At 48.6% G+C, this 26166-nt stretch overlaps 8 protein-coding genes across 20 annotated transcripts; 2 read left to right on the top strand and 6 right to left on the bottom strand.

The window, feature by feature from the left end:
- Positions 1-18: 18 nt before the first annotated feature.
- On the bottom strand, positions 19-1250 carry TERG_06643 (uncharacterized protein; the record flags this gene model as incomplete). Its single annotated transcript, XM_047748652.1, has 2 exons — positions 19-1045; positions 1158-1250. 2 exons carry the CDS (start codon positions 1248-1250, stop codon positions 677-679), a joined length of 462 nt encoding a protein of 153 aa, XP_047604639.1. The 3' UTR covers positions 19-676.
- Positions 1251-1978: 728 nt separating this feature from the next.
- TERG_06642 (uncharacterized protein) lies at positions 1979-6790 on the bottom strand (the record flags this gene model as incomplete). The annotated part of the gene is made up of 2 exons (XM_003232602.2): positions 1979-4992; positions 5082-6790. 2 exons carry the CDS (start codon positions 6788-6790, stop codon positions 2154-2156), a joined length of 4548 nt encoding a protein of 1515 aa, XP_003232650.1. The 3' UTR covers positions 1979-2153.
- A 310-nt stretch (positions 6791-7100) lies between these two features.
- On the bottom strand, positions 7101-7575 carry TERG_12433 (uncharacterized protein; the record flags this gene model as incomplete). Its single annotated transcript, XM_047751391.1, has 1 exon — positions 7101-7575. One exon carries the CDS (start codon positions 7573-7575, stop codon positions 7246-7248), a length of 330 nt encoding a protein of 109 aa, XP_047607002.1. The 3' UTR covers positions 7101-7245.
- Positions 7576-7662: 87 nt separating this feature from the next.
- On the bottom strand, positions 7663-8615 carry TERG_12432 (uncharacterized protein). The gene has a single exon (XM_047751390.1). It carries the CDS (start codon positions 7987-7989, stop codon positions 7678-7680), a length of 312 nt encoding a protein of 103 aa, XP_047607001.1. The 5' UTR covers positions 7990-8615; the 3' UTR covers positions 7663-7677.
- Positions 8616-13064: 4449 nt separating this feature from the next.
- On the bottom strand, positions 13065-16202 carry TERG_06641 (uncharacterized protein; the record flags this gene model as incomplete). 3 transcript variants are annotated; one of them, XM_047750256.1, is made up of 3 exons in its annotated part: positions 14773-16202; positions 14644-14707; positions 13065-14592 (listed from the first exon to the last, which is right to left on the bottom strand). In XM_047750256.1, the coding sequence occupies exon 3, from the start codon at positions 14556-14558 to the stop codon at positions 13065-13067; it is 1494 nt and encodes a 497-aa protein (XP_047607000.1). In that variant the 5' UTR covers positions 14559-14592; positions 14644-14707; positions 14773-16202. The 3 variants fall into 3 exon arrangements, with proteins under 3 accessions (XP_047607000.1, XP_047604638.1, XP_047606999.1); XM_047748651.1 differs by having other exon boundaries at positions 14644-16202; XM_047750255.1 differs by having other exon boundaries at positions 13065-14707.
- A 20-nt stretch (positions 16203-16222) lies between these two features.
- On the top strand, positions 16223-20803 carry TERG_06640 (phosphoribosylamine-glycine ligase). Of its 3 annotated transcripts, XM_003232600.2 has the most exons (4): positions 16313-16343; positions 16676-16982; positions 17039-17566; positions 17621-20803. In XM_003232600.2, the coding sequence occupies exons 2-4, from the start codon at positions 16703-16705 to the stop codon at positions 19231-19233; spliced, it is 2421 nt and encodes an 806-aa protein (XP_003232648.1). In that variant the 5' UTR covers positions 16313-16343; positions 16676-16702; the 3' UTR covers positions 19234-20803. The 3 variants fall into 3 exon arrangements, with proteins under 3 accessions (XP_047604637.1, XP_047606998.1, XP_003232648.1); XM_047748650.1 differs by having other exon boundaries at positions 16223-16982; XM_047750254.1 differs by having other exon boundaries at positions 16223-17566.
- Positions 20804-21859: 1056 nt separating this feature from the next.
- On the top strand, positions 21860-23477 carry TERG_06638 (uncharacterized protein; the record flags this gene model as incomplete). Of its 8 annotated transcripts, XM_003232598.1 has the most annotated exons (6): positions 21860-22000; positions 22080-22448; positions 22515-22574; positions 22635-22704; positions 22762-23303; positions 23373-23477. In XM_003232598.1, the coding sequence occupies 6 exons, from the start codon at positions 21860-21862 to the stop codon at positions 23475-23477; spliced, it is 1287 nt and encodes a 428-aa protein (XP_003232646.1). The 8 variants fall into 8 exon arrangements, with proteins under 8 accessions (XP_003232646.1, XP_047606992.1, XP_047606997.1 ...); XM_047750248.1 differs by having other exon boundaries at positions 22635-23303; XM_047750253.1 differs by lacking the exon at positions 23373-23477 and having other exon boundaries at positions 22762-23348.
- A 1022-nt stretch (positions 23478-24499) lies between these two features.
- Positions 24500-26108, bottom strand: TERG_06637 (actin). Of its 2 annotated transcripts, XM_047750247.1 has the most exons (3): positions 25232-26108; positions 24925-25159; positions 24545-24772 (listed from the first exon to the last, which is right to left on the bottom strand). In XM_047750247.1, the coding sequence occupies exons 1-2, from the start codon at positions 25997-25999 to the stop codon at positions 24929-24931; spliced, it is 999 nt and encodes a 332-aa protein (XP_047606991.1). In that variant the 5' UTR covers positions 26000-26108; the 3' UTR covers positions 24545-24772; positions 24925-24928. The 2 variants fall into 2 exon arrangements, with proteins under 2 accessions (XP_003232645.1, XP_047606991.1); XM_003232597.2 differs by having other exon boundaries at positions 24500-25159.
- Positions 26109-26166: the final 58 nt, after the last annotated feature.

The following is a 26166-nucleotide window of genomic DNA, read 5'->3' as shown; positions in this document are numbered from 1 at the left end:
AATACCCCTTTCCACCACCACCACCACCACCACCATCACTACCATCGCCATCACTACCATTTCTACGGCCTCTAGGGCTGGGAATCATCTCCCCCAGAATCAGGATAATGTTAATATTCCTACCCCGTCCCCTCTTTTGAAACGAAACACCTTAAACGGCCGCTCTGATACCTCACTATTACTAGCATGCGCATACACGCCCAGATGCGTTTGAAAGCATTGTACTAGTTAGATATGTCTGCCCCTTTTCACACCAGTCTCTCTTTCACCACACCTACTATCCCCCTTTTTCTCTTCTCCTTTCAGCTCACGGCTTGGTTTTTCTTCCTCTCTTTGGGTTGGTATGAGTTTCATTGCACTGCAGCGTTCTGTTGGCATCGCATCTGTATTTGTTCACACCCCCTTTTTCCTTTTCCTTTTCCTTCAATGTACTCTTCAATGTACTCTTTCAATATCCCTCACCAGAGCCAGAGGGACACTCTTCAATATTATTAATGATAGAGACAAGTGAAAATATCCCTTACCATGACTACCACTATGTACAAAGAGGAGAGTAAAACAAGAGTAGAGACACAACCCAACCGTATAAACGCCCAAAGATGCAAAGTTACCCGGTCCACCCAATACTATACACCCTGCCTGAGCCGCAGCCGCAGATGCAGAAAACAAAAAGTAATCAGCTATCTCTCGCCCTCCTCTCAGCTCGTTTGATCTTCCGGACTACATCCAGGTATTCGCCCACCCGCTTCTCCGCCCATATACAACCCCCAAGCGTCATGATGCTGATCTGTATAAACGTCTTAAACTGCGGCGTCAGACCACGATAGACTCTCGACATCGGCGCAATCGAGTTCGAAAACGACACTAGAGGTCGGTATATCAGCGGTGTCGGCATTGGCTTCGGCGGCGGCGGCGGCTTGCCGTTGGCTGCGTTCGATGTGCTTGATGTAAAGTGCATTGGATGCGGGAGGGAGAGGATTAGATGGGCCAGGATCGAAAGGGCGCCGAACTGTGTGGGAAGGTCGTCATTATCAATAGGATCGATCTAGGTATGTACCTTACGTACGGGAGGGCTCGGGTAGGTATTTCTATGGTGTATCTAGGGGTATAGATGCTGCCAATTGACTGCAGGAAAGAGGAGAGAGGACTTAACGCACTCGAACGGCGCCTGTGATGAAGCCCATGGTGGCTTCTTTGGTGACTTGGGGCGGCGGCTCGATGTCCGCTCGCTGGTTGGACGGCGGCGGCATTGTTTGTTGTCTCCGTCGGGTGTATTGATATCCGGCTGTTATTGATAATTTCGGGTCAAGAGTAAATGCCTGGCTGGCTTTGTTGGCTGTGTTGGCTGTATCAAGTTTGCTTCGGGTTTGATATCGACCTCGGGCTTTGGCTTGTTTGGTTGGAGATTGGTGATGGATTTACTTTTGGCCGCTGGACAGTCAATTACAGGTACCTACTAGGATGGCTACGATGTTTCATTGTATCTTTGACTATGATAGACGACAAGTATTATCTATTCTCGACGCATTAGATTGCAATGTTGTACTCGAACATAATTAGCTGCCGTAAAGCGATGTGCAAATAAGAAGACATAAAACCGCCCAGTAGAAAATCCCGCCCAGGAACCAGATGAACCGCCTACAATGAGATGTAAAAAACAAAAAAAGACAAAATAAGAGAATCAAACAAATGTAAAAAAAAAAAAAAAAAAGTATGCAGGAGATGCTCATTTCTGATGAAAATGTATGCGAGAGCTGGGGGGATGGCATGGACCAAATGCACTCATGCAGAAGAAAGGTAAGGTAGGTTGGTCGGTGTATGTACTGGAACTCATGTTCATATCATTCCGGTCGATCCAGGACAGGTTTTGGTTCGAAAAAGGCTTTCGTTCGAAGCATATGAGTATGTTTCATCAAGCAAAAAGAAAGAAGAAGAAAAAGGGGGTAATAAAATTAGGGGTATCGAGTTGAAGTGAAATGGTGAAAAAGGGGGGGCTGCTGGCAATGTAAAGATTCAAGCCACAGGGGCATGCAGAATGGGGAATGAATAGAAAAGAAGTCTATGGGTGTTGGGAGAAAGAGAGGTGTAAGAAAAAGTTGCTCATGGCGGAAGATGTTCAACAATGTCATGCCGTGAGCTTTTTTGCTTTTCGTCTAAAGGAGGTTGATCTCGGGAAGATCCCAATCCAGCTGTGGTGGAATGTTGGATGACCCAAGTAGGTCGGATTTCTTTTGTGTTTCTCTCTTGCTTGTGCTTCTGGCAGTCAGCATGCCACGTAGCGATGGTGTCCGTGCCGTACCGAATTTCCGCCCGTTGACCGGAGTCCTGTCCATTGTCATGCTGGTGTTGGTTTTGATACTGACGCTGCTGGTGGAGTTGCTGCTACGTACGCTGCTGGTTGGTCGTAGGAGAGCCGGTCGAGGCTGGGTGGACACAGGTACCGCGAGCTCGTCGGTTTGGATATGTGACTGGGACGAAAATCCTGAGCCCGGAAGGACGCGGTCAATAAGTGCGCTCTGCTTCGAACAGGACTGTGAAAACGACCAGTCCAAGTTGAAATCTACGGCGCCAATGTCGTCCTTCGACGTGTCCGTGTCATCAATAATATAATTGTTGGCTGTCTTGAAGCTCGCGGACCTGCTAAGGGCTGATGCGTCACTTGACGGCGTCTCAGCTGCAACAGATGTGCCATCTCGCTGGCTCATGTCTTCGACAGGCGCAAGTGAGAGCTGGTTGAGGAATGTGGCCAAGCTGGCTGCGGTGGCTGGTCGTCCCTCGCTTTTGGTGTCATCATCACCAACAGCCTGATCAATATAGCCGTGCAGCATGTTGTAGTTCCGGTAGAGATAGCGTTGGAGACGAGCTTCCTGTATATTCCACTTATTCTGAAGCGCTTCAATAGCGAATTTGATCTCCGGCCGGGTGAACTGGGGTACTGTTGCAGATGCCACCATGCCAGACTGTACGCAATTCATAGCCCCGAGAGTGGCAGATGATGCGCGACGAACACCAGAGGAAGCTGCCCCTTGTGAAACTGAAGGGTGCGACTTGACCAACTTATTGCCGCCGCTGGTGCTGCTACTGCTGCTACTGTAAGAGCCTGAGAATGCTGCACGCACAGATCGACGAATCGAAGATGCAGTAGAGAGACTCGACCGGAGCCCAGTTTCTTTCACGTCGGCTTCCATTTCCCGTTGGACTCGTGCAAGAGATCGTTTGCAGTCGCTTGCCATTGACGGAACGTGTAGCAGGGTTTTATTCTTCTGTAAAGCATTGACTATAATGGTGAATGCCTGCAGATTGATCTCGTTGTTTTCACAATGTATCTCAACCAACGAATTGTTCTCTTCGATTACAGATGCAAGTGTGTTTGCTCCCTGAACACCTAGCTTCTGGTGCTCAATCTTCAGTACCTTCAGGGTATTGTTCTTCTTCAACCCCGTCAAGGCAAGATTCAATCCAATTCCAAACCTGCTTACGTCAAGATGGGCCTGTTCGCTGCTGATGTCAAGTTCTTGGATGGAAGAGTTCTGCTCAAACATTCTCTGCAGAGCCTTGGAAGCCTCCGCACCGGCATCGTGAGGGAGAGAGAGTCTGGAGATATCAAGATACCGCAAGGTATTGTTCTGAACAAGCGCCTCCACCAAATGCCTAAAGTCTTCGTCACGCTGAAACTCTATGCTTCTCATCGTGAGATGAGTTGGGGTCCGGTTCTGCGATATTGAAGCGAACATGAGGTCGCAGTCAATGGCCAGCCGGTTGTCGTTTACATGCAAGTGTATATCGCGAGGCTTTAATTCCTCATCAACCATGAAATACAGCAAAGTAGCGACATCACCGCCGGTAATTCCACATTGGTTCAGGTGCAGCTCACGAAGGTTTTTAGATTCCGGACTAGCAAGGTACATTGCAATCGACTCCACCGTCTGCTCGTTGACCGTAGTATTGTTTAGACATAGTTCCTCCAGCTCCCAGTTCAGCAATGTCTCAGCCGAAAGGAGAGGTTCACTCTTTGAGGTCCGCAAAACCTGAGAAAGCTCAAGCTTCCGGATATTCCTCAGGCAGCCAGCCTGTTGTTGGAACTGGTCTGGACTCAGTCGCCCAACAATATTCGAAATCTGCAAGCATTTGAGGGTGTCCTTCTGGACTCGGAGAGTGGACAAAATCAGGTTCAGATCGTGGACCTGCAAGCCACAGTTGTTCGCTTCAAAGGCTCGGAGTGCCGAAGTCTTTTGAGACGCTGCATCGACAAGATAATCCAGATCCGAGTCGCCAAGCTCTATGCCATTGAGAGCAAGCCAATCTACCCGGGTTAGGTTGCGTCGGCACAGGGGGAAGACAGCCTCTGGAATACCACATCCAGGGTCGCGTTCACCCCCAACCGCCTTTGCAGAGCGGGTCAGGCAGTATGAGAAGTCCATGCGCTGTAACGTTCTGCTCTTGAGAGCTAAGGCCCGTACCTCCTGGGTTAGCGAGACAATTTCCTCTTGTCCGGGGATATGGACCGCCACATTCGACCTAGTGCGCATGGCGTCAAAATCCGGTCCGTAAGGGTCGCGCATTTGTTGAAGGATATCCAGGTTGACGCGCGCAAATGAAATAGTGGCGAATGATTCGTTATATCGTAGCGCACGGAAAACGGCAAGTAGTTCCAGAAGCAAATATCCTCCTCCATCCGGGCAACCTTCCCGCGGAAGTAGTTGAAACGCGGGCGCATCTTCACAGTGGTAGTCTACCATGTAGCGGATCTTCGAGGTATCGACATCGTATGCGGCGCAGTAAGCAATAAGAGTCCGGTCAAAGCATCCATAGTCCTCCTCAAAAGTAACTGGCGGCATTACCCGAGCCTGGACATGAGGGGGCACGTTAAAGGCAAAAGGTTGATGTATCCATCCTGGCCTTAGGTACTCTGCTCGTTGTCTCAGCAATAGTGCAATTTCGCCTGAGTAGCTTGAAGATAGGTTGACTATTGACGGGCTTTTAAAAGGTATCCTAGAGAAACAGTTAGCCTAGCTTTCAAAAACGGTACGAAAGGCAAGTATGATAGTAGTAGAAAATTTGTAATAAGCAGGTATACTTACCTGAAAATCAATTGAAAGGTATCGTCGCTGGCTTGCACTGAGATAGAGGATAAAGCCATTATTCCTAGACACGCATCTAAATCCAGCTCAACCAACGAGGCCATAGAAGCTCTATTGGATGATTTGGTGTTGGTAGGTAAGATATGTATTTTATGGACTCCAATGGCAAGGAGACAGGTGTTTGATGCCAGTTTTGTGATATCGTCTGTTGACGCGCGGTTGCCTTGTTTGGTGGACATCCGGTGAACGACTCTGTATAGCCCAAAGCAACCTGGGTCGTAATCTCTCTCCTGCTCCAGGACATTGGTGACATAGTTGATCGTGTCATCGTCAAAAACGGGTGGTTCAATTGATATGGCAGTCTCTGCAGCCGCCCGAATGCCCATCAGCCATAGCTGTGCTTCCTGCGGGTCAGCAAGCTGGATATGGATAGCCGAGCCTCTGGGGTTCTTCTCGTCCATGTAGCACACTTCGACTGAGAAGTATGGTTTCCCGTCATCCAGCCGGTGGACGGCTATGATGTTGTTCAGGGCAATGCCTATTCCGCCCTCTCCGCCACCTCCAAGGGCCGCTGCTCCTCCTGTGAGCTGGTTTTCGTGTAGAGATGCAAGAGAGACCATGGAAAGCCGGTTTGACGCTGCTGCTGCGCCAGCACTCCGGCCCCAGGACGACGGTATGGAAGGGAAGACTTCGGCTGCCTTGCTCTGGCTCTTGAAACGGACGAGGTGAGACTCGGTCAGGACGAGATAATGACTTCTCTTCCGCCACATTGCCCCTGCAGTCTGCACTTCGCCATGATGCAGGACCTTTATGCCAAAACTCCGGTTTATCAGTGGCTGGTTGTTGTTATTGTTGTTACTGCTGCTGTTGTTGTGGTGCTGCTGCAGCTTGTGGGCGCGGGAATTGCCAGCTTCCCGCATGATGGGGAGGTCATCTTCGTTGCTGGACGTCGACCTGGATCTCGTCCTGGTCGAATTCTGGTCGTCATCCATGGACTTGAGGGATCTCAGCGAGCCAAAGACAGAGCTCCTGCCCAGAGTGCGGCTGACAGACTTTGCCCGCGAGCGAATATTGGGTTCGGTGGCAGAGTGAGGCAGCGTGAAGTTTGGCAGGCTGAGCTCGTCCTCCTGGAAGGGCAGCGAGGGTGAGTAGGACAGAGGCCTCACCGTGGCCTTTGACAGCCTCTGCCTAGTGCCTGTCGTAGTACCTGTAGTAGCCGTTGTGGTGGTGGTTGTGGTGGTCATTGTGGCCGTCTTCATCTCGCCGGCGCTGCTGGTCGGACGCGGCCTGACAAACGCCAGGCCCAGCAGCGAGGATCTGCTCCCCGAGCGTGTTTTCCTGTTCCGAAGCTTCTCGTCCTCCTTACTGCTGCTGCTGGCCCATGACAATGGCTGCTGCTGCTGCTGCTGTTGCCAGCGGCGGTGGTGGTGGTGGTGGTCGAGGTAGTGAGGTGGAGGCTGCCCGTCGAGATGTCGCAGGTGGCTGCTGTCGTCCTGGTCGAGGGCTCCGGCCGCAGAATCCAGCACATCCGCTTGTCCGCGACGCTCGCCGTAATATCGAGCCAGCGTTAATGCATCGCAAGAGGCCCGGTCTCCGGCGCGCAGCAGTCGAGAGCTGGCGACGGGTGAGGCGGACTCCAGAGACAATAGCCCAGTGGACCCAAACACGCCAAAACTCTTCCTTCTTTGCTTCTTCGACCGTTCAGCCATGGCGTCGCGACGCTGCTGCAGCTCTGCTTCGACGACGAGGCCAACCCAGCGCGGGTTTCAAAAAAGGAACTGCTGGAGGAAAAAGAAAGAAAGCCAGAGAGGCAACGGGAGGGAAACAGACGACGATGCAAGAGGGAGAGAGGAAAAAGAAACGTCGTGATGAGGCCTGAAATCGATCTTCTCGTATGATACGGCCGGCGGAGCTTCTGTTTTAGCAGCAGCTCATCGCTGAGACGGCGAGCAGGAGGCGGTTTCTGCGTCTGCGTCTGCGTCTGCGTCTTCTGCTGCCTCTCGCGGGCCTCGAAACACGATCTGGACAGCTCTCGTCCTCCGCTGCCTGCTGATGGTGTTTTCTCCCAGACGGCCGGTTTTTCTCTCGAGCTTCGGACGGGATGCAGGATCAACAGATCAACAGGTCTACAGAAGGTACAAGCATTGCGGTGAAATCAGCCACATCATCCGCTACTGCTTCCTGGACAGGGAAAGCGTTCGCTGTTTGAGAGATATCTCTGCGTGAAGCCCACGGAGATAGGATATATACGAAACCCCTGCAGGTAGACAAGGGGGCAGACAAAACACACACATACACACACGGAGAGGCGAAGTCCCAGGACGAATGAGACTGTGAAGAGGCTCAAAAAAGAACGGGGGAAGAAGAGACAGAAAAGACGCAAAAAAAGGAAAACAGGACAAGAGAAAAAGAGACGGAGAGACGAGGATGATTGCTGTTGATGAAGATGAAGGGAGAAGATGAAGCCGCCAACGGGGCATGTCTCAAGCTCCATCCATGCACCGGTTCAGCCACTCCGGCTCCAAGATTTGGAAAGAAAAAAGTAAAAAGAAAAATAAAACAAAAAATAAATAAATACAAAATCCGTACCAGCAAGCTACGGGTTAAGAGTGACTTGACAGAGGACTCCACCGGGCATGCTTTGGTGCTGCTGTGGGAGCGAGCAATCAACCCGGACATTGTACCCGGACAGAGGAGTCTCCCGCCAGAGCAAGCAAGCGAGATCCCAACCAGAGGGACCGTAGGAGAACGACATGAACAAGAAGAGCATCAGCAACCAATCCAGGAGGCGAGGCCTTCCAGATGCAAGTTGAGATCTCGGGAACTTACGGCCAAGGCCCCCAATTTCATGCATGCCATCCCTGAAGTCTGTTCGGGGCAACAAATCCGCGATCTCACTCCGATCCATCTAAAAAAGTGACTGTCCGCTAGCTAGCTAGCTAACTAGTTAGGTAGATTGGAAGGGGAATTGAGTTTGATCTCCTCCGTCCGTGGGCCTGGCGCGGATGCATCGGTATTGTATGTATCTGGCCTGGCTCCGTTGCTGGCTGTATCCCTACGTCATCTGCTGGGAAAAGGAGGTCAAAACACTTACAGCCGGATACGCAGTGACGAGACAGACAACACCCGTATTTTGACAGCTAGCCAGCGAGGCAGCATCCAAACTTGTTCTCACTCGGGTTCGTGAGCTTGGGACGAAGCGGGTCTACACATCATAGCCAGAGAAGAAAAGAAAAGGAGGTGCTCAATGTGGAGCCACATGATGTCAATCGTACCCTCTGCAGCATCCCTGCAAGCTCGCTGGCATTTGGGAACTCCAAGTCGCACAGAACAGGAGCGTGTCATTGGTGCTAGGATGGCCCCTGTGCATTGGTACGTCGTTTTCTGTCAGAAGAAATAATATCTGGCTTCCTGTCGAGAAACGCCAGGACGTTTGGGTGGTGCTGCCAACTTCATTCAGGCACATGGTTGGTTCACTTTGAAAGCCCCAATGCTTAAACCTCCGTCGTTACTCATATTACGGCAAACCGCAGAATCAAACTCCTCCCTATCGGACATGATCGGTTTAATGCTACGGAGGTTCCACGGGAAGCTCCGTCCTGAGTTTTTCCAAGCAACAAGCTCCCTCTTTACTAAAGCATGAAAATCGAAATCCAAAATAATACCGCTGGCTTTTGGGCAACCTTAAAACCAGCCAGAGTCCCCAGTTTAAAAAGGTTACTGCTTTCTTCCAGCCAGCATAGAGTTATACTATCAATGTACATTGGTACATGCACACGTATAACTCTGTGCCACAAAAACACAAGTGGTTGCAGTGAGGGGAGAGTTATCCCCATTTTTACATCAGGAGAAAGAAGAAAAATGGCCGACGTCCTCAAATAACAAACAACTGCGATGAGATCAATACGATACTAACGGCTCACACCAAGCAGCAATTTTTATCTCTTGGCGGCAATCGTGGCAAATTGGAATTCGCCAATCCCCCCTTTTTTGTATATATGAAGGGAGATTCTTGAAACAAGCAACGAGAAGTTAGGCGGGATCGGGGCTAAAAATTGCCTCGATAACCTAACACAGTCGAACGGGAGTGCCATGGCGGCTCTTGTTGTCCTCTCTTCCGGAAGATTTCAACCTAGCAGGCGGGAAAGGGGAAGATGTGAGAGGGAAATTTTTGTGGTAAGGTCGGTCGAGTGCCTTGTCAGTGGTAACTCGCAGATGGAGATGTTTTCTTCCTCTTCAGCCAACAGCAGCATTGAGATGGCACCCTTCCTGCTTCGCAAAACATCTGCCTTGTCCCAAGGCTAATCAAGTAAGTCGTTTCTGTGGATAGGGCTGAAGTCGGCTCTGTCCCCGAGGCCCTGGGGTTTCGCCGCTGAGGCTACGCATCTTCACCCAGCCTGGATACCTTCAGCTCCTGACATTACGGCTTGTTCTATCTGGTGACAGAGATTGCCGACATTATATTTGACGATTTGTGGGGTTAAATTGGCCTGTGGGGATTTTTCTCCTCTTTCACCCCCTGGCAATAGCTGCGATCCTTGACTGATATTACCGAGTCGCCTGAAGATGGAAAAGCTTGTCATCCCAGCAGCAATTTCGCGAATCAAGCATGCTTCCTGGAAAGAAAGATAGAGTAAGAAGGGCACTTGGGATCTCTCGCTATGATTTCGCAGAAGAAGAAGAGAATTTTCTCGTACTTTCTTTCCTCTGGGGCCGTGGAAATGAAGGCGAAAAATAAGCTGGTTGGCAGTGAAATTAACAAGGGTTCATTCATATCGACAGGGGGAGCAGATGGAGCAGCAGCAAGGGCGCGCGTCTTGACCGTCCTTTTTAGGCCAAAGCTGAACTGTCACACTTGATCCATATAGTTGGCCATGTTGATGAAGCGTGTGAGGTGAGATCAGATGGGGAAAATAGTTCTGAAAAGTCCCATCAATTCCACATAACTATGGGCCACACTGTCCAGAAATGATGATTCGATATGATCATTTGCTACGGAGTACACCAATTCCTCTGTAAGTAGGCCCTTTGAATGAGAATCACTTACTCCGCAGGCGAAGGGCTTTCTGAGAAAAAAAAGCAAAGGAACTTCCAGCTTCCTCCCCTGGACATTGCATGAATGCCAACACTCGCAAAATGGAGTTTAAGATGAAAAACATGGCAGGGTGAAGCGAGCGCTTTGAACTAGCTCGGTCCCGACGCGGGAGAGAGGTGTTGGTGATCCCTTCACGATGTGACCCTCCTGCATGTCTCTCTTCAGAAGCTCTATGTCCAACATACATACATACCGCGCAGTACAAAGGTAGTTCCGTCAAAGTGCCACCAGTTATGCTGGCACAAGTGACGCTCCTCAGGTGCCGCTCATGCAGTTTTTTCTGGTGGCAAGTAATGCTGCTACCGGTGAAGGAGCAATTCCACCACCTTATAATGCCCACTCAAGGGCTGCTCAATTGAGCTCACCTCATAGGTGAATAAGTTGAAGTCCTTAAATATACGATGAGATAAAAAATGCAAGTAAGCTAAACTTGATACTAGCTACGTGAATATCTACAGCTTTCGGTGCAACTAGTAGCATTGTGTGCTACTATGTGGATAAATCAATCCATGGTGAAGAATGCAAAGCAGGCATGAGAAGTATAGAAAAGTCCTCATCCGATCTATCTAGACGAGCCACCAGCAGGTTGGCCACAACACTGGACGCCGCTGGACACCGCTGGACACCCGCTTTGTTAGATGTCCGGACTTGGCCATGGTGGTGGCTAACAACACATTTCCATCTTCGTGCGTCGAGCAAGAGACGGTTTCCTTTGGTTTCTGGATCAACCTGTAGCTTCAGGAGTCACTGGTCAGCTTCTAGCACGACCAACTGGTATATTCAATATCTTGTCGATTTGCTACCGCAGTTATTTTTCTTCATCAGTCGCTTTTTTCGGGGGGCTGCGATTTGTGTCACTATTTACCCCCTATTCAGAGATACCCAGCAGCGTACTCGCCATATCACATTGATCAGATGACTGTGTGATACCCAGAACTCTAGCTACTTGCAGAGCCATGCTGTGCCCCCAATTATTCGTGAGTTCCTGTATGCTCCTTAGACGGTGAAGGAAGCTCTGAGTACTGCGCTCATTGTGGCCGCCAGTCGCCCGATTGACGTTTTTCTTTAACTGAATAGATCGCCTTGCTCGTCGCCCGACAAGACAGGAGCTGAGATGGGTTGGAAATAGCTCTCGTCTAGCGATCTATCTTGAAGATTGTTGCCTTCACAGAAGTCTGCTTGGATTTACAGCCACGGTATGGTCATACTAACCCGTCCTGCCTGCTGCAATACTGTATGAAGCCGATAACATATATAAGGGGTTAATTCGTCGCAGGCGCTCTACATTCATTTCAAGTGTTCGTTTACCAGCATCCAAGTTACTACAGCAAGCTATAGCTCACCTTATTCTGTGCGTGTGCTCCCTTCATTTCGTTCACCTCTACTTCTTAGTGACCTAACACAAAGATTTAGGTATCAACCACATTACGATGAAGTTCATCAGCATCCTTTCAACCGGTCTCCTGGCCGCTATCTTGCCAGTCGTCATTGCTGGCCCAATGCCCATACAGGAAAATGCTGATATCCAGCAATCTCCCAACCAGCGTCATGCTCCCCTTCCAGGCGACCCTCGCCCCGAGTGTAGGGGTAGATGCAAGAGCCGGGCGGACTGCGCAGCCGGCTGTGACTGCAACCCAATTCGCGGAAGCTGTGTTGGCTGGAAGAGTCCTTAGATTTTCGGAAAAGTTTCCTGCAGGTACGTCTACATTTTCTCTGAGTGCACATACACTACTGTTTCGGTATAAATTTAGCGGCTAATCTGTGAGATAGTGCAAGCTAGGGATCTTAGTTCACCTATACTTTGATGTCGGGTGTATAACTGGCGGATAGATGCATAGGCGAAATATGATTCAAGCGTAGTATCTATAAATGAAGTAGGATTGTGTATTGAATGATATCGAATCCTATCAATATTATGACTAGCCAAAAATTTTTAAAAATATTACCAATTAGTAGCGGTACTTATGTTGAGCGTAAATAAGAATAACCACGTTGAGAGACTTTCAGGAATATAACACGCACGTTGCAGAGGGTTGTCACGGAGATGTTGTCTTTTTCCTTACAGGCATCTTCACTCATTACCTTCAAGTTAGGGTGTATTATGTGAGATTCGATTTCTTTATATGTATCTGTGTTTCTCATGGAATATCGATCGACTTTGAGGCCTTTCAATTGTCGTAATTGGTGATACAATCGCAGTTTCGCGCATGAACACTTGCAGACTATCTTGACGTCAGCCTTGATACATCCAACTATAAATATATATATAAGTGTAGCGATTATGAAAACGCAATAGGAAGCCCTGCAAACCCCTGGTTCGGTTCTTCCTGCCTAATAGTAAGGCGCTCCGTTAACTGAACACCATGGATGCCTATAATTCTAGATATAGATAGAATAAAGCACACCTAGTACTTCTGACCTAGATACGGCTGGCTAGGCGCTCAGTGCGTGACCACACCTGCAAAGAGAGAACGATGGATTGCCACCTGAGAGTGTGAAGACTGGGGAAAAAAGTTATCTCGAGGTGAACAATGCAATAGAAGGTTCCGTTTCAGGGCAATAAGATGCTCTGGTTTATAATATCAAATGTTGACATGGCCGCGAAGGCATGATAATATGATAATAATACATATGTTTTCCGGTCATTCCACATTCCTGATCTATAAAAGGTTCATAAACGCCGTATATGCGGGGAGTAAGGGTGGTATAGGGGAATCAGATGCAAAAGATCAGCAACGGAATAGTAGAACATGATATAAATAGGCTCTTTGCTTTAGCAGAAGAAGAAGGAGGGGAAAGACCGAAGAAATGAACCGAAGGTCTGCCAGTGTTGATAACAAATTGACTGAACTCAGAAAGGGGTATATACGGGAAATTGAGTATGAAGTCTAGCTTTGGTATTGAATAATTCCCTTTGCTTTCTCGATTTTATCCATCTGGTCTCTCCATTTCTGTCCCTCTTTACTGATAGCGTTCAATCTCTCTTTGAAGGCCGAGTTCGGCGCTTCTTCGTCCTCTAGTGCCCCAAGGAACCTCGACCGCCGTTTCTTGCATGCATTATACAGCGTCCATCCTCGTTCCTTACCAAAATGGGCAAGCTGATATTTCACAGTCCAGGTATCCTTAGCAGTGAACATGGTGGGCCTGTCCACTTCCTTGCCGTTGACAAAATTGCGAATTGACAATGCCATGGCAAGTAAAGGCTTTTCAGGATCTATGTCATCCTCAGAGGCGGATTCTTTCGACTCTGGCTCTTGCTTGGTGGGGTTGTCAGCTTCGCTAATCGAGGAATCCATCTGCTGAGGTTCAAGGAGCTCAGGGTAGAACACCCTCTTCTCGTAAGCCTGGATCTCATCGAGGTTTCTTTCCTGGATCTTCGTTATTTCATCTTCTGTCATGGGTTCGGCAAAAATGTACATAAAGGGATTTTGTGTTTCCCGGGTATCAAAATGAAATCTCAGTGACTGCTTAGGAAATGTCTGAGTAGCCACGTCTATGACTTTATTCCAAATATTGAGACTGAGTTTAAACTCTGCATCACCAAGGGCTGTATCCTCTTGACCATGGATACACTTGTCCATCTCGGGTAAGCTGATGTACTGGAATCCGAATATTCGTTTGATATTATGAAAAGCAACAAATATCCCATCCATTCTGCCAATACGGACCTGAAGATGATACTTCAAGAATGCAGATCGCATCATGTCATAGTATTCGCGCTCAAAAGACTCAAAGTCTCCCAGGCGGGTCTTTATCTGGTATCCCATAGCATTCCATGGCTCTCTTGCGTCCATGCGAATTGAAACTACTGCACGGGTTTTCAGATCAAACATCCCAGTGCCGGGAAGACGAGGATCATATGCATCAAGTTGAGATCTCATCAAGAAATCACCACAGGTTGAATAGTGGTACACCTCGGGGGGAGAGTCCTCTTTCAGTATCTTATCCGGGCTATTCCTCCGGTAACGTTCGTACTGGTCTCTAGGTATGGTGAGCAATTTCTCCATGGACTTCCCTAGTCCCATCAAAACATTGGATGTGTCCCATTCTTTATCAGCGTCGACAGCATAGACTCCGTTTCTGTATCGCAGAAAAACGACTGCCGGGAGCCGAGAAAGCTTTGTGTAGGTTTTCGAGGTGGCCGGGAAAGAGTTCGACAAATGAGATGTGTCGAGCTCTCGCCATTCGGATAGTAAGAAATGGAAGTGTGATAGTACACCAGTCATGCTAGATGATGATCCAATGTATTTTTTGCCGGCCGCAATTGCTTTGTCCTTGAGAACGGTATCTTTCGACGATGTAATGTAGTCGTTCAAGGCTTTGAAGTCAAACTCGGAAACGGGCATTATATCGCGTAGGTACGGGTCAAAGTTATAAACCATCGTTCTAGGATCCTGTAACTGATAAACGCCAGGACTAGCCCAGGTTAGCTGAATAACTTGATGAAGGAATGAATTGCAGGCATACTTGAATAATACCCTGTCCAAACCATATGATAGGGAGGGGACATCATCCGATTCCGTATTCAAAGCTAAACAGGAAAAGCAAAGGAAAATGTTAGATAAGAACGTATATGCTAGAATGGAAACGACTCACGGAGTATTTCAATGTCCCCAAGAGTAACCTCGCTTGTGAGCTTTGGAGATGCAGACCTCACTGGGGCAAACTCATCTAGATTACCCTTGGTCGCTTTGCCAGGCTTTGACTTCCCATTCTGTGCTGCGAGGTTGAGGGCCGCTATGACTTTGCTGGGTCGAAGCTAATGAGGCAGACGTAGTTAGACGGGGCTAATGTAATGGGTAGAAATGAAGCATCACATACCTTTTTCAGTCGAAGTTTCGATTTTTGCTGAATTAGAATCATGTTCTTTATATTTTCATCCGAGGTGCCAGCCAGATTAGCCAGATTTTTGGCTTGCGCTGCAGCCTTTTTCTTCCGTGCCTTCGACTTTGATTTTCGGGTTTTGGCAGGTTTCGCTTCTACCTCCGGGGCAATTTGTGTATTGGCCGACTGCGTCGATGGTGCATCTTTGCTAGATTTGCTTGCCTGGAGATTATGTAGGTCAGCTTGCCGGACGGCCAAATTAACGGTATAAATGCGATATATAGCAACGCACCTTATTCACGTCCCCCTTCTCTTTCCCCTTTACCTTCTTTTTACCGCCAGAAGATTTCTCTGCTCCTGATCCTTCATTGCTTCCACTCTCATTCGGTTTTACTTCGATGCTGTTGGACTGGGAGGATGCGTCTGGTTGTGTGGGGAAAGTGGCATGGTTGTGACGGCGTATAGCGGTAGAGGGGAGCGCAATGCTTCTAGACAGACATGATTGACAAATGTAGGAGCAAATTGGCCGTCTCATCGACCTAGACAGCATTGCAGTCGAGATTAGGCGCCGTATCTAGAGGAGGGTATTTTTCATGAACCAAAAAAATAACGAGAACACAATATCCAAAGAAGAGAGCGGCACGTCACAAGGAGAAGAATCACCGGCAAGAAGAACCCATCCAAGAGCTATAAAATAGCAAAAGAAAAAGGAGCGAATTAAGAGAGCCGAAGCGTGAAGAAAGTCGAGATTTTGTTTTGCATCGAAGAAAAGCTAGAAAAAGTTCTGGAGAGCTCTGTGTTTGCACTGTTTGCACCCTCTGGCAAAGTTGATATAAAAAAGAAAAAATAAATAAAATTAGAAGCGATTTGAGCGACGCCGAGATGAAGACAAATGCTCTTATTTAATTGTAGTTTCTGACAAGATTAGCCCTATCTGGTCATATAATTTGTAAAATGGCAGTCTTATTTGTAAATAATCAGCTTCGCTAACTAGTTGTCAATAATTGCGTCTAGCTGATGACTCGACAGCCCGGCCTTCCAGACAATATTATAGCAGTCTCTTCTTTTCCAGCTGTATCTGCTCATCTAGATACACCTTTCGTCCATCTCAATGCTGTCGAGTCTGCCGACATAGACATTGGAAGTCGTCAAAATAGTATCAAAAGGAGCCGCAAACTTTGGTGGGACCGCGAACTCTAAAAAAACCTCGCGGAAAAAACTTTTGCAGCTTTCAAGGGGAACCTGAAATGAGTCGAAAATCGTCGCATTTCTTCATACCCAGTGCTAATAACCAGGTTAAAGACCTGATACCCGGGGATTTTTTGGTCTGACTGGCACGAGTTGTAAGTGTATGCTTTCATTTTATGTTTCTGATCTTTTCTTCGCCTCCGTTTTCCGCGGTGTTACTTTGTGATTAGCCCCTCCATGCCCCGCTGTTCATTCGATCACCATGGTATCAAAAGCCACGAGATGCTCTCAACGGTTGCTATGGCTGTAATCCAAATCCAGGATACAATACCAGTCTATTTGTTCATTCTTGAGCGAGTAAGAGGCCTGTTGCGTTGAAGACGATTACTCTAACAATTTGATACCCTCTGGCGGTGGGACTCTGCTAGCTAGCCAGTCATAACTCGCAATTGAGCTTCCGGCACCACATCCACTAACAACTTCATAGCCGGTCTAAAACCTCGAATAGCCCAAGATGCTACAAGAAAAGCTTCGCGTTCTTGTCGTTGGCAGCGGTGGGCGTGAACATGCATATGCATGGAAGCTGAGCCATTCCCCCTCGGTAGAGAAGGTCTTCTGCGCCCCTGGAAATGGCGGCACAGATGGAGTAGCATCCTCAAAAATATCAAATATCTCCGTCAAAGGGGACGATTACCAGGGACTAGTGGCGTTCGCCAAAGAGAACGGGGTCAACCTTGTTGTTCCCGGTCCAGAAGCTCCCCTTGTTGATGGCATTAGGGGCTACTTCCAGGCTGGTAAGTAATATTCTACAATATTTTTGGACCACGGCCGCAGCTGATATAGTTCCTAGTCGGCATTAGATGTTTTGGACCTTCCAAGGCTGCTGCTCGTATGGAAGGGTCCAAAGCCTTCTCAAAAGACTTTATGAAACGCCATAATATCCCAACGGCTCGATACGGAAACTTCACTGATTACAAGGCCGCTTGTCAGTATCTTGATTCTGCTGACCATGACGTGGTTATCAAGGCCAGCGGACTCGCCGCTGGTAAAGGTGTTATTATCCCCCAGAGCAAGGAGGAGGCACTCAAGGCCCTGAAGGAAATCATGGTAGACCACCAGTTCGGAGATGCAGGCGATGAAGTTGTAATTGAAGAATACCTTGAGGGTGATGAGCTTAGCATTCTCACCTTCTCGGACGGTTACACCATCAGATCGTTGCCTCCCGCTCAGGACCACAAGAGGGTATTTGATGGCGACCAGGGTCCCAATACTGGTGGTATGGGATGCTACGCCCCCACCCGAATTGCCTCCAAGGCCGTTATCGAGGCTATTGATAGAACCATTGTCCTGCCTACCATTGATGGGATGAGGAAGGAAGGTATAGTAACATATTCCCCTCTGGTCGTCTAAATAATCAACTAATGCCTTCTAGGCACCCCATTTGTTGGAATACTGTTTACCGGGTTAATGATGACCAAGAACGGGCCTAAGGTTTTGGAGTACAATGTCAGAGGAGGAGATCCAGAGACTCAAACATTACTACCACTTTTGAGTGATGATACTGATTTAGCTGAAGTCATGGTCGCCTGCACAGAACACTGGCTTGACGGAGTAACTCTCAAGGTAGAGTCAAAGTCGTCCGCCACTGTCATTGCTGTGGCTGAGGGTTACCCCGGATCTTACGCGAAAGGTAGAGGGATCACATTCGACAAGACTGCGGACAGTACCTTGATCTTCCACGCAGGTACCACGCTTGCAGACGGCAAGCTTAAGACCTCTGGTGGGCGAGTCATCGCTGCGACTGCAACAGCAGACACTCTTGAAGAAGCCGTAAAGGCGTCGTACTCCGGCATCTCCACAATACACTTTGATGGCATGCATTATAGAAAGGACATTGCCCATCGCGCATTTAAAACCTCATCAAAGACATCAACTACCCAAGAATCACTAACATACGCCTCAGCGGGTGTCTCCATTGATGCCGGCAATGAACTCGTCAACCAGATCAAGGCTAACGTCGCTCGAACTCGCCGGCCCGGATCTGACGCCATCATCGGTGGATTTGGAGGCGCATTCTCCTTATCATCATGCAAATCGGGTTTCCATGAATCCTCTCCAACTCTGATTGGAGCGATTGATGGAGTTGGCACCAAGCTTAAGATCGCACATGAAATGGGTATTCACAACACCGTGGGCATTGACCTTGTCGCTATGAATGTCAATGATCTGGTGGTACAAGGTGCTGAGCCCCTTATGTTCCTCGACTGCTATAGCTGCGGGAAACTCGAGGTTGAGGTTGCGGCCGCGTTTGTTGCTGGTGTTGCTGACGGATGCGTGGAATCCGGCTGTGCTTTAGTTGGAGGTGAGACTGCAGAAATGCCTGGCCTTTTCACCGACAACAGCTATGACGCTGCTGGAGCTGCTATCGGTGCTATCGACACCTCCAAAAATCGTCTACTTCCAGACACTGAGGGAATGAAGCCTGGTGATGTGCTTCTTGGTATCGGCAGCAGCGGGCCACATTCAAATGGTTTCTCACTCATACGGAAGATTGTGGAGAAGTCAGGACTGTCTTATCAGGACCCTGCACCATTCAAAATGGGTAAAGAGTGCGCAAACTTAGGTACAGCCCTGCTCACTCCAACACGCATCTACGTCAAGCAACTACTCGCTACTATAACCAAGTTCCCTCAGGGAGCAGTCAAGGGTATGGCACATATCACCGGCGGCGGCCTGGTCGAGAACATCCCTCGTGTTCTGCCCAAGAACCTTCAGGCCGACATCGACGTTTCCTCCTGGCCTCTACCCGACGTCTTCAAGTGGTTGAAAAAGACCGGCAATGTAACAGGATCGGAGATGGCGAGGGCATTCAACAACGGTATTGGCATGGTCGTCGTCGTGGACGAGTCTCAATCCGCTGACGTCAAGAAGTATCTTGAAGAGCTCAATGAGAAGGTCTATGTTATCGGAAAGTTGGCTGCTAAGGCCAATGGAGATGATAAGGGATGTGTGCTCCGGAATATGCAAACCTGGGACGACTGTTAACGAGATGAAAAGCGTTTGATTTCTTTTCTTTACTTTTTTTTTTCTTTGCTTTTATTTAAAGATAAACCTGGGGATGAGCTTTTCATAGTTTACACTTGGACTCTGGCGAATAACTAGGATCTTCCTCTCCCAAGACGAAATAAAACCCAACTTCGATAGAAATATGTGTGGAAACGAAGAGTCGATCTCTCCTCTCCCGTGGCGGGTGATCTAATAAGACATTTCCAGGCAGATAGACAGTCCCTGAGCGTCAACCGTCAAATATAACATGTTACAGGAGACAGGATGTTTCTTTCTGGCATCACGACACCCGTCGTCTGACTGATCTTCTTCTTCCTCCTCCTGCTCGCCTGCAAGAAGGCTGAGCTTGTTCTAACCGGGGTTCAAGCCACCGTTGCTCAGTCATCTTGCTGCCGCTGCAGAGTAAGTCTTTAGCTACAGCCAGCGCACAGCAACTAGGTATCAAATCTGCTGCGGCATGGTCCTCTACAAGACGCAGGTCTAGGGATCTTGCGTCTATGGAGTCCTGTCTTAGACCTCGAAATTTGTGTCTTCTGTGCGAGTATCGGCATACGCGAATAGCTATTGAGTGATCGATGACAACAGGCGTCACTGCTAATTTGGTTGGAATTACCCGCCTCTATAAATCAAGCACGTCTCTCACAAACCACCTCTGACACGGCCTCCAAGAGGCTTTAATTACACGAGCTACTAGTTACCTTTTCGCTGGCCGGAATTTGCATCGCAGAATACGGTCCCTCTCGCTTACTATTCGTCTCTTGGGGATTCCTGGCTTTAATTGAGCTGGATATATATTAAAATGCTACATCGAGCGAGAGACTCCGAAAAACGAAACATATCAACTTCTTATTTCCTGCAGATCGTAATCCCTCAAATAATCTTTCGGGCCATGGCAAGGATGTGCCCTCTTTGGATCTGCAATGACAGACTGTCCAGCCTATCATGAATATCGGCTATACGAATTTGGTCAGCCAACGGCTGGCCGTTCAGCAGGCTTGGGGCCTGCTGTGTGGACTGAAGATGCGAGAGTCGGATTTGAGGGCCTGTCGTCTACAGCCTACCACAAGGCGTGCCTTTTATGCCCCTCGTCTGGAGGGAATGAAGGCGGGCTATTTTATTTTATATAGATCCCTTCCTCCAGGCGAAGGGTGAAACGAAGTGATCGTCGATTCTATGCCTGTAACGCAGGCAGCCTCCCCCTCAATCTAACCGACAGCCTACAGTATACATACATTTTTCTTTCTCTGGGGAAGACCTTGACAAAGACAAAGAGAGGTCCAAGACTTCCGTCTCGCGGGGAACATTGCATCTTTATCCCAATGTCCGACGCACAGCGCTAGCGTTGCAGCATGGATGACGTTCACTGAGTAAAAGCAGCTTTAGCGACAGTCAACAACGCACTGCATCATATCATCCCTCAGAAGGAACCGCATTCCGCATATGACAAGTCGGTGTACGGCAGATGCAGGGCCCCAGAGGGACCTCGGCCACGCTGTGTCTGCCTATCTATAGCGCTTGGCCCCCGAAAGTCCCTCTTGCGCCTTGCCCGACAGAGTGTACTTAGCCGGGGCAGTGTGCTCCTCCAGGCCAGGGGCGGCCCTGGGGGCTTGTTCCTGCGGCAGGGGGCCCTTTCATCCAACCCAATTGCTTGGACGGTCCAACAGGCAAAGAAGAGACGGCGTCATGCCCCGCCGGACGGCATGGGCGAGAGGCAGACTCGACTGGGGTTCCTGGAAGTTCGAGGCTTATACGCCCAAACCCACAGGCCAGGCACACTGCATTGCACATCCAGAATGCTACTCTGGCGATGACTAGTCAATTAGTCGTCCTTTCTCAAGGCTAGCCGGCCTTGATACCCTGAGGACGGTGACGTACGCCTCTTCGGAACGAGTATACTCGATGCTCTTGTCCCATTTATATCCGTCTCTGCAGCAAACTAGGCAACTACCGGGGCAAACCATACTCACAGTAGACTGCTTCTTTGCTCGATTCCGCAATAATGGGATACGTTACACCCACCATTATTCAATTTTTATGACGGGATATATTGGAGAGTAATCAAATTTTATTCTCTCTTCGGAGGACCCTTCGCTTGAAACCGAGGGCCCTGGCTCATCTAAATTCCTTGACGCTTGATTGGCGCGCGAATTAACAGTTGACTACCCCATGTCTTCCATATCCACCCCATGGCGCAGATAACTCTGTGTCGGGCCTTACTAGAGTAATAGAGTAATCAAGAGACTCTCCTTAATCCCCGTTGGGACGGGCGGGCGGACAGGCATAGATGAAGGCCCACTGTCATCCGCGTGCATTTATACGCATGGTTCGATAAGCAGACAGCGATGTATACGGCACTCTCGGTCTGAGCCGAGAGGGTTTCATTCATCCCCCGCGGATATTCGACCATGTCCTCCATTCCTCCGTGAAGCCGGGAGCGTGATATAAATAATTGTGCCGGGAACCCTCTTTTCGCACTCTTGCTCTTGATCATGATCAAAGCATCCTGAGGAAATCAGATCATTCCATCGGACAAGCAGGCCTTGATCTCCTTTCCACACTCCTTTTTTTTTTTTTTTTTTTAAGTTTACATTTTCATTCCTTCAACATGCGATTCTCTGCTCTTTCTCTAGGCCTGGCTTGCCTTGCTAACCTTGGTGGTGTCTTTGCAAGACCTACCCCCAATGGCGACTCTCCCCGCCCTGTGCCAAACGGTGGCTATAAGACAGTTGGCTACTATGCTGATTGGGTACGTCAACATATATAGATACCAATGGGAAAGATCATTTCTTGTTAATAGTATCCGTACTGACGGATATAATCATCAGGACATCTATGGGCGCAACTTCCATCCGCAGAATCTAGAGGGAGACCAGTGGACTCACATCCTTTACTCCTTTGCTGGCATATCCCCTGAGGGCGAGGTCTTCTTCAAGGACTCCTCCAACACTCAAAAAATCTACGATGGGGATAATCAAAGCCTTCAGGGCAACAATCTCTTCGGCTCCCTTAAGCAGATGTACTTGATGAAGCAGAAGAACCGCCAGATGAAGACCCTTGTTTCCATTGGAGGATGGACCTACAAGGATTCATTCAGTGGACCTGCTAGCACTGATACCGGACGCCAGACTTTCGCCAAGTCAGCTGTCAAGATGCTTGCGGACTACGGCTTTGACGGCATCGACGTCGATTGGGAGGTAAACATCACTGACAAAATAGAATTACTTTAAAGATTGGATATACTGACGGAAGAGCAAATATAGTACCCTGCAGACGAGAAGGAGGCTGGAGACTTTGTCATGCTCCTTGCCGAAGTTAGAAAGGTATGCTTTGAATGATAGAGACGCCCACGCCCATGTCCTCCTTGCTAACGGGTATTCAAGGCACTGGATGAGTACTCCAAGTCTATTGGAGATGGATACAAGTATCTCCTCACCGTCGCCTCACCAGCCGGTATGTCCCTTGAAAGTCTTAATACGTATGCGGAAGGTCTAACAAAATCGCTTACAGGTGCTTCGCACTACAATGTCATGAAACTCGGTGAAATGGACAAGTACCTCGACTTCTGGAACCTGATGGCCTATGACTACTCTGGTGGCTGGGATCAAACCTCTGGACACAGTGCCAACCTCTTTTCTTCTACTACCGACAAGACAGCTACCAAGTTCAATACCCAGGATGCCCTCCTCGCTTACTATAAAGCCGGCGTTAAGCCTGAGAAGATTGTTCTCGGAATGCCTCTTTATGGTCGCGCCTTTACCAGCACTGAGGAGAAGCCAGGTGCTTCATTCAGCGGTGTGGGCGAAGGTAGTTTCGAGAAGGGTATCTGGGACTACAAGTCCCTCCCACAGCCAGGCGCCAAAATTGTAGAATGTGAGCAGGAAGTTGCCAGCTACAGCTATGACCCAGCCAAGAAGCTCTTCATCAGCTACGATACTCCTAAGATTGCCGGAATGAAGGCCAACTATCTCCGTCAAATGGGACTCGGCGGCACCATGTGGTGGGAGACCAGCGGTGACAAGCCAAAGGGCGAAGGCAGCCTTGTTGAAACTGTACGTTCCTCACCCCCTTTACCATGTACTAGATGGAAAAGTTGATTACTAACATACGTGGTAAAACAGGTCATCGAGCGCCTTGGAGGCCGCGAGAAGATGGACAAGAGCCAGAACCAGCTCAACTACCCACAATCGCAATACGACAACATCAAAAACCAAATGAAAATGTAAAAAAAGACCGCGAGCTCGGTCTGATAAAGCTCCTCTTGAGTCGAGCTGAGGCAGGCCCTTGATACAGTGATGGCTTATGCTCATACCTTACTGTTCCCTCCCTATACCCTATACGGCCATACGATGATGATCTACCATTCTCCCTTCCTATAACACCTCTCTTAACGCTCTCATGGCCTTTTCTTCTTCTTTTCTACTTCTTTACCTTCGTTGGGCCATCCAGAGTCTCCCCCCATTGACCTTTCGTCTTTCACCTTTTACCTTTGCTCCTCTATCTCTGTTGCATTTTGTTGTTATCTTCTCTTCTTCTGCCGTACATTAGATCATGTACGAGCATCCCTTTTTATATATACCCTCGTTATCAGGTGCTGGATTCACCTTTATAACCATTCGTTCAGGCGCTTTAAGGGTTGGAAATCTTTCTTCTTTTTTGACCTGCTTTGCCGTGGCCATGTGCATACCTAGACTCTCACTGATTTATGAGCTCAAGAACTCAAAAATATATGTTTGCATATCTGTCAAAAGGTCCTCTATATAACCCTTACTATAAGCCTTCTAGATTCCATAGTGCAGTTTAAGTTCCCAAGGTTGCTCGTTTTATATTCAAGGAGATAAGATAAGATTCGGCTGATTAATACCAACTGAAACAGCATAATTTCTTACTAAGCGTTATATTTGTCCACGTCAGCCGCAAGAGACGTGACTAGAAGCTGGTTGAGTAATGGGCAAAATTTTTACGTTGATCGAATTACTTTGAACCTGCTGGGTTTGCTTCTACGTAGTTCCCATTAAGCCACTGATAGCCTCGTTTGTGTTAATGTGGCCTGTAGGGTAAGCAATGGATAGAATGATGGAGCTTTGCATTTATACATCCACTACCAGGTCACGTGAAGATATGGAGGGGCAGCGGGAGGAGATCAAGACAACGGCAAAAGGAGAATCAGAGAGAAGGTCGAGCTGAAGATGGAAGAAATCTCAAAGTAATGAATCAAGTAATGAACGAAGCATAGACGAAGGATGGAAAAGGAAGTAAATATTTAACTTGAATTCAAATACTATGGACGTCGAAAAGGGTTTTGATAAAGGAGAGGAGAAAGGAGAGAATGGATAGATAAAGAAAGAGGTTTTTTTTTTTTAGTTGACTGCAAGTACAGTACGGAGTTAATGGTCATGGAACGTGCATCACCGAGTTGTGACCTTTGTATTTTTGCGGGGGAAAAGGGGGAGTGGTTTGTTTTTTGTTGGTGTTGTTCGCTTTCTCTTTTTCTCTATCTATCAATTATTCCGACGTCAAGCTAAAATATTCAACGTAGTCCGTATTAACATAACAGAGCTCGATTCCAAGCAGCTATCGTTGCTATCTCACCGGCAAGACAAAGGTAGGAGTTGAAATAACAAGCGATGCGAGAATAATAATGAAAGAGTAGTAAAAAGGCAGGTAACCCACCTCTTTAGAAGCACTTTCGGTGGACAATGGATGGGCCGGACTCGTCGTATTCCTGCTTGGAGATCCACATCTGCTGGAAGGTGGAAAGGGAAGCGAGAATAGAACCACCGATCCAGACGGAGTATTTGCGCTCTGGGGGAGCGATGATCTTGACCTTCATCGACGATGGGGCAAGAGCAGTGATCTCCTTCTGCATACGGTCAGAGATACCTGGGTACATGGTGGTACCACCAGACTACACATACAAGTTAGCACCATATCTATATAGTTTTGTTACTGCAGAGGGACAACAAGAGAGAGAACATACCATGACAATGTTTCCGTAGAGATCCTTTCGGACGTCGACGTCACACTTCATGATGGCGTTGTAGGTGGTGACGTGGATACCGCATGGCTCGAGACCGAGGACGCTGGGCTGGAAGAGAGCCTCAGGAGCACGGAATCGCTCGTTTCCAATGGTGATGACCTGACCGTCGGGAAGCTCGTAGGACTTCTCGAGGCTGGAGCTCTGGGCGGCAGTCTGGATCTCCTCCTGGAAGTCGAGGGCGACGTAGCAGAGCTTCTCCTTGATGTCACGGACGATTTCACGTTCGGCGGTGGTAGAGAAGCTGTAGCCACGCTCGGCCAAAATCTTCATCAGGTAGTCGGTCAAGTCACGGCCAGCCATGTCAATTCGGGAGATGGCGTGTGGCAGGGCGAAACCTTCGTAGATGGGGACAACGTGGGTGACACCGTCACCGGAGTCGAGGACGATACCAGTGGTACGACCAGAGGCATAGAGGGAGAGCACAGCCTGGATGGAGACGTAGAAGGCTGGGGCGTTGAAGGTCTCGAAGATGATCTGGGTCATCTTCTCACGGTTGGATTTGGGGTTGATGGGGGCCTCAGTCAACAGAACTGGGTGCTCCTCTGGGGCGACACGGAGTTCGTTATAGAAGGTGTGATGCCATATCTTCTCCATGTCATCCCAGTTTGTGACGACACCGTGCTCGATGGGGTATCGCAGGGTTAGGATACCACGTTTTGACTGTGCCTCATCACCAACATAGGAGTCCTTCTGGCCCATACCAATCATGATGCTGTTCAACTTGATTAGCTGCTGGTCTCCCCCACTCTACAGGCGGTGTCACAAATGGTTTGAATAAAACCTACCCATGGTGACGAGGGCGACCGACAATGGATGCTGCAGACGGGAGTCAGCCTGGGCTTCCGACACTACATTGTATCATCGACTTCTCAAGC

Source organism: Trichophyton rubrum (genome assembly GCF_000151425.1).
Source record: "Trichophyton rubrum CBS 118892 genomic scaffold supercont2.8, whole genome shotgun sequence".
Classification (NCBI taxonomy): domain Eukaryota; kingdom Fungi; phylum Ascomycota; class Eurotiomycetes; order Onygenales; family Arthrodermataceae; genus Trichophyton; species Trichophyton rubrum.
This window is presented reverse-complemented; position numbering and strand designations above follow the sequence as displayed.

Bases quoted from the DNA above. Each gene is read 5' to 3' on its own strand.
- TERG_12432 (XM_047751390.1), bottom strand. From the start codon at position 7,989: ATGGATCGGAGTGAGATCGCGGATTTGTTGCCCCGAACAGACTTCAGG.
- TERG_06640 (XM_047748650.1), top strand. From the start codon at position 16,703: ATGCTACAAGAAAAGCTTCGCGTTCTTGTCGTTGGCAGCGGTGGGCGT. The intron at 16,983-17,038 runs GTAAGTAATATT...TATAGTTCCTAG, and splicing joins TAGGGGCTACTTCCAGGCTG to TCGGCATTAGATGTTTTGGA. The intron at 17,567-17,620 runs GTATAGTAACAT...AATGCCTTCTAG, and splicing joins TGATGGGATGAGGAAGGAAG to GCACCCCATTTGTTGGAATA.
- TERG_06637 (XM_003232597.2), bottom strand. From the start codon at position 25,999: ATGATTGGTATGGGCCAGAAGGACTCCTATGTTGGTGATGAGGCACAG. The intron at 25,160-25,231 runs GTATGTTCTCTC...TTGTATGTGTAG, and splicing joins TCTACGGAAACATTGTCATG to TCTGGTGGTACCACCATGTA.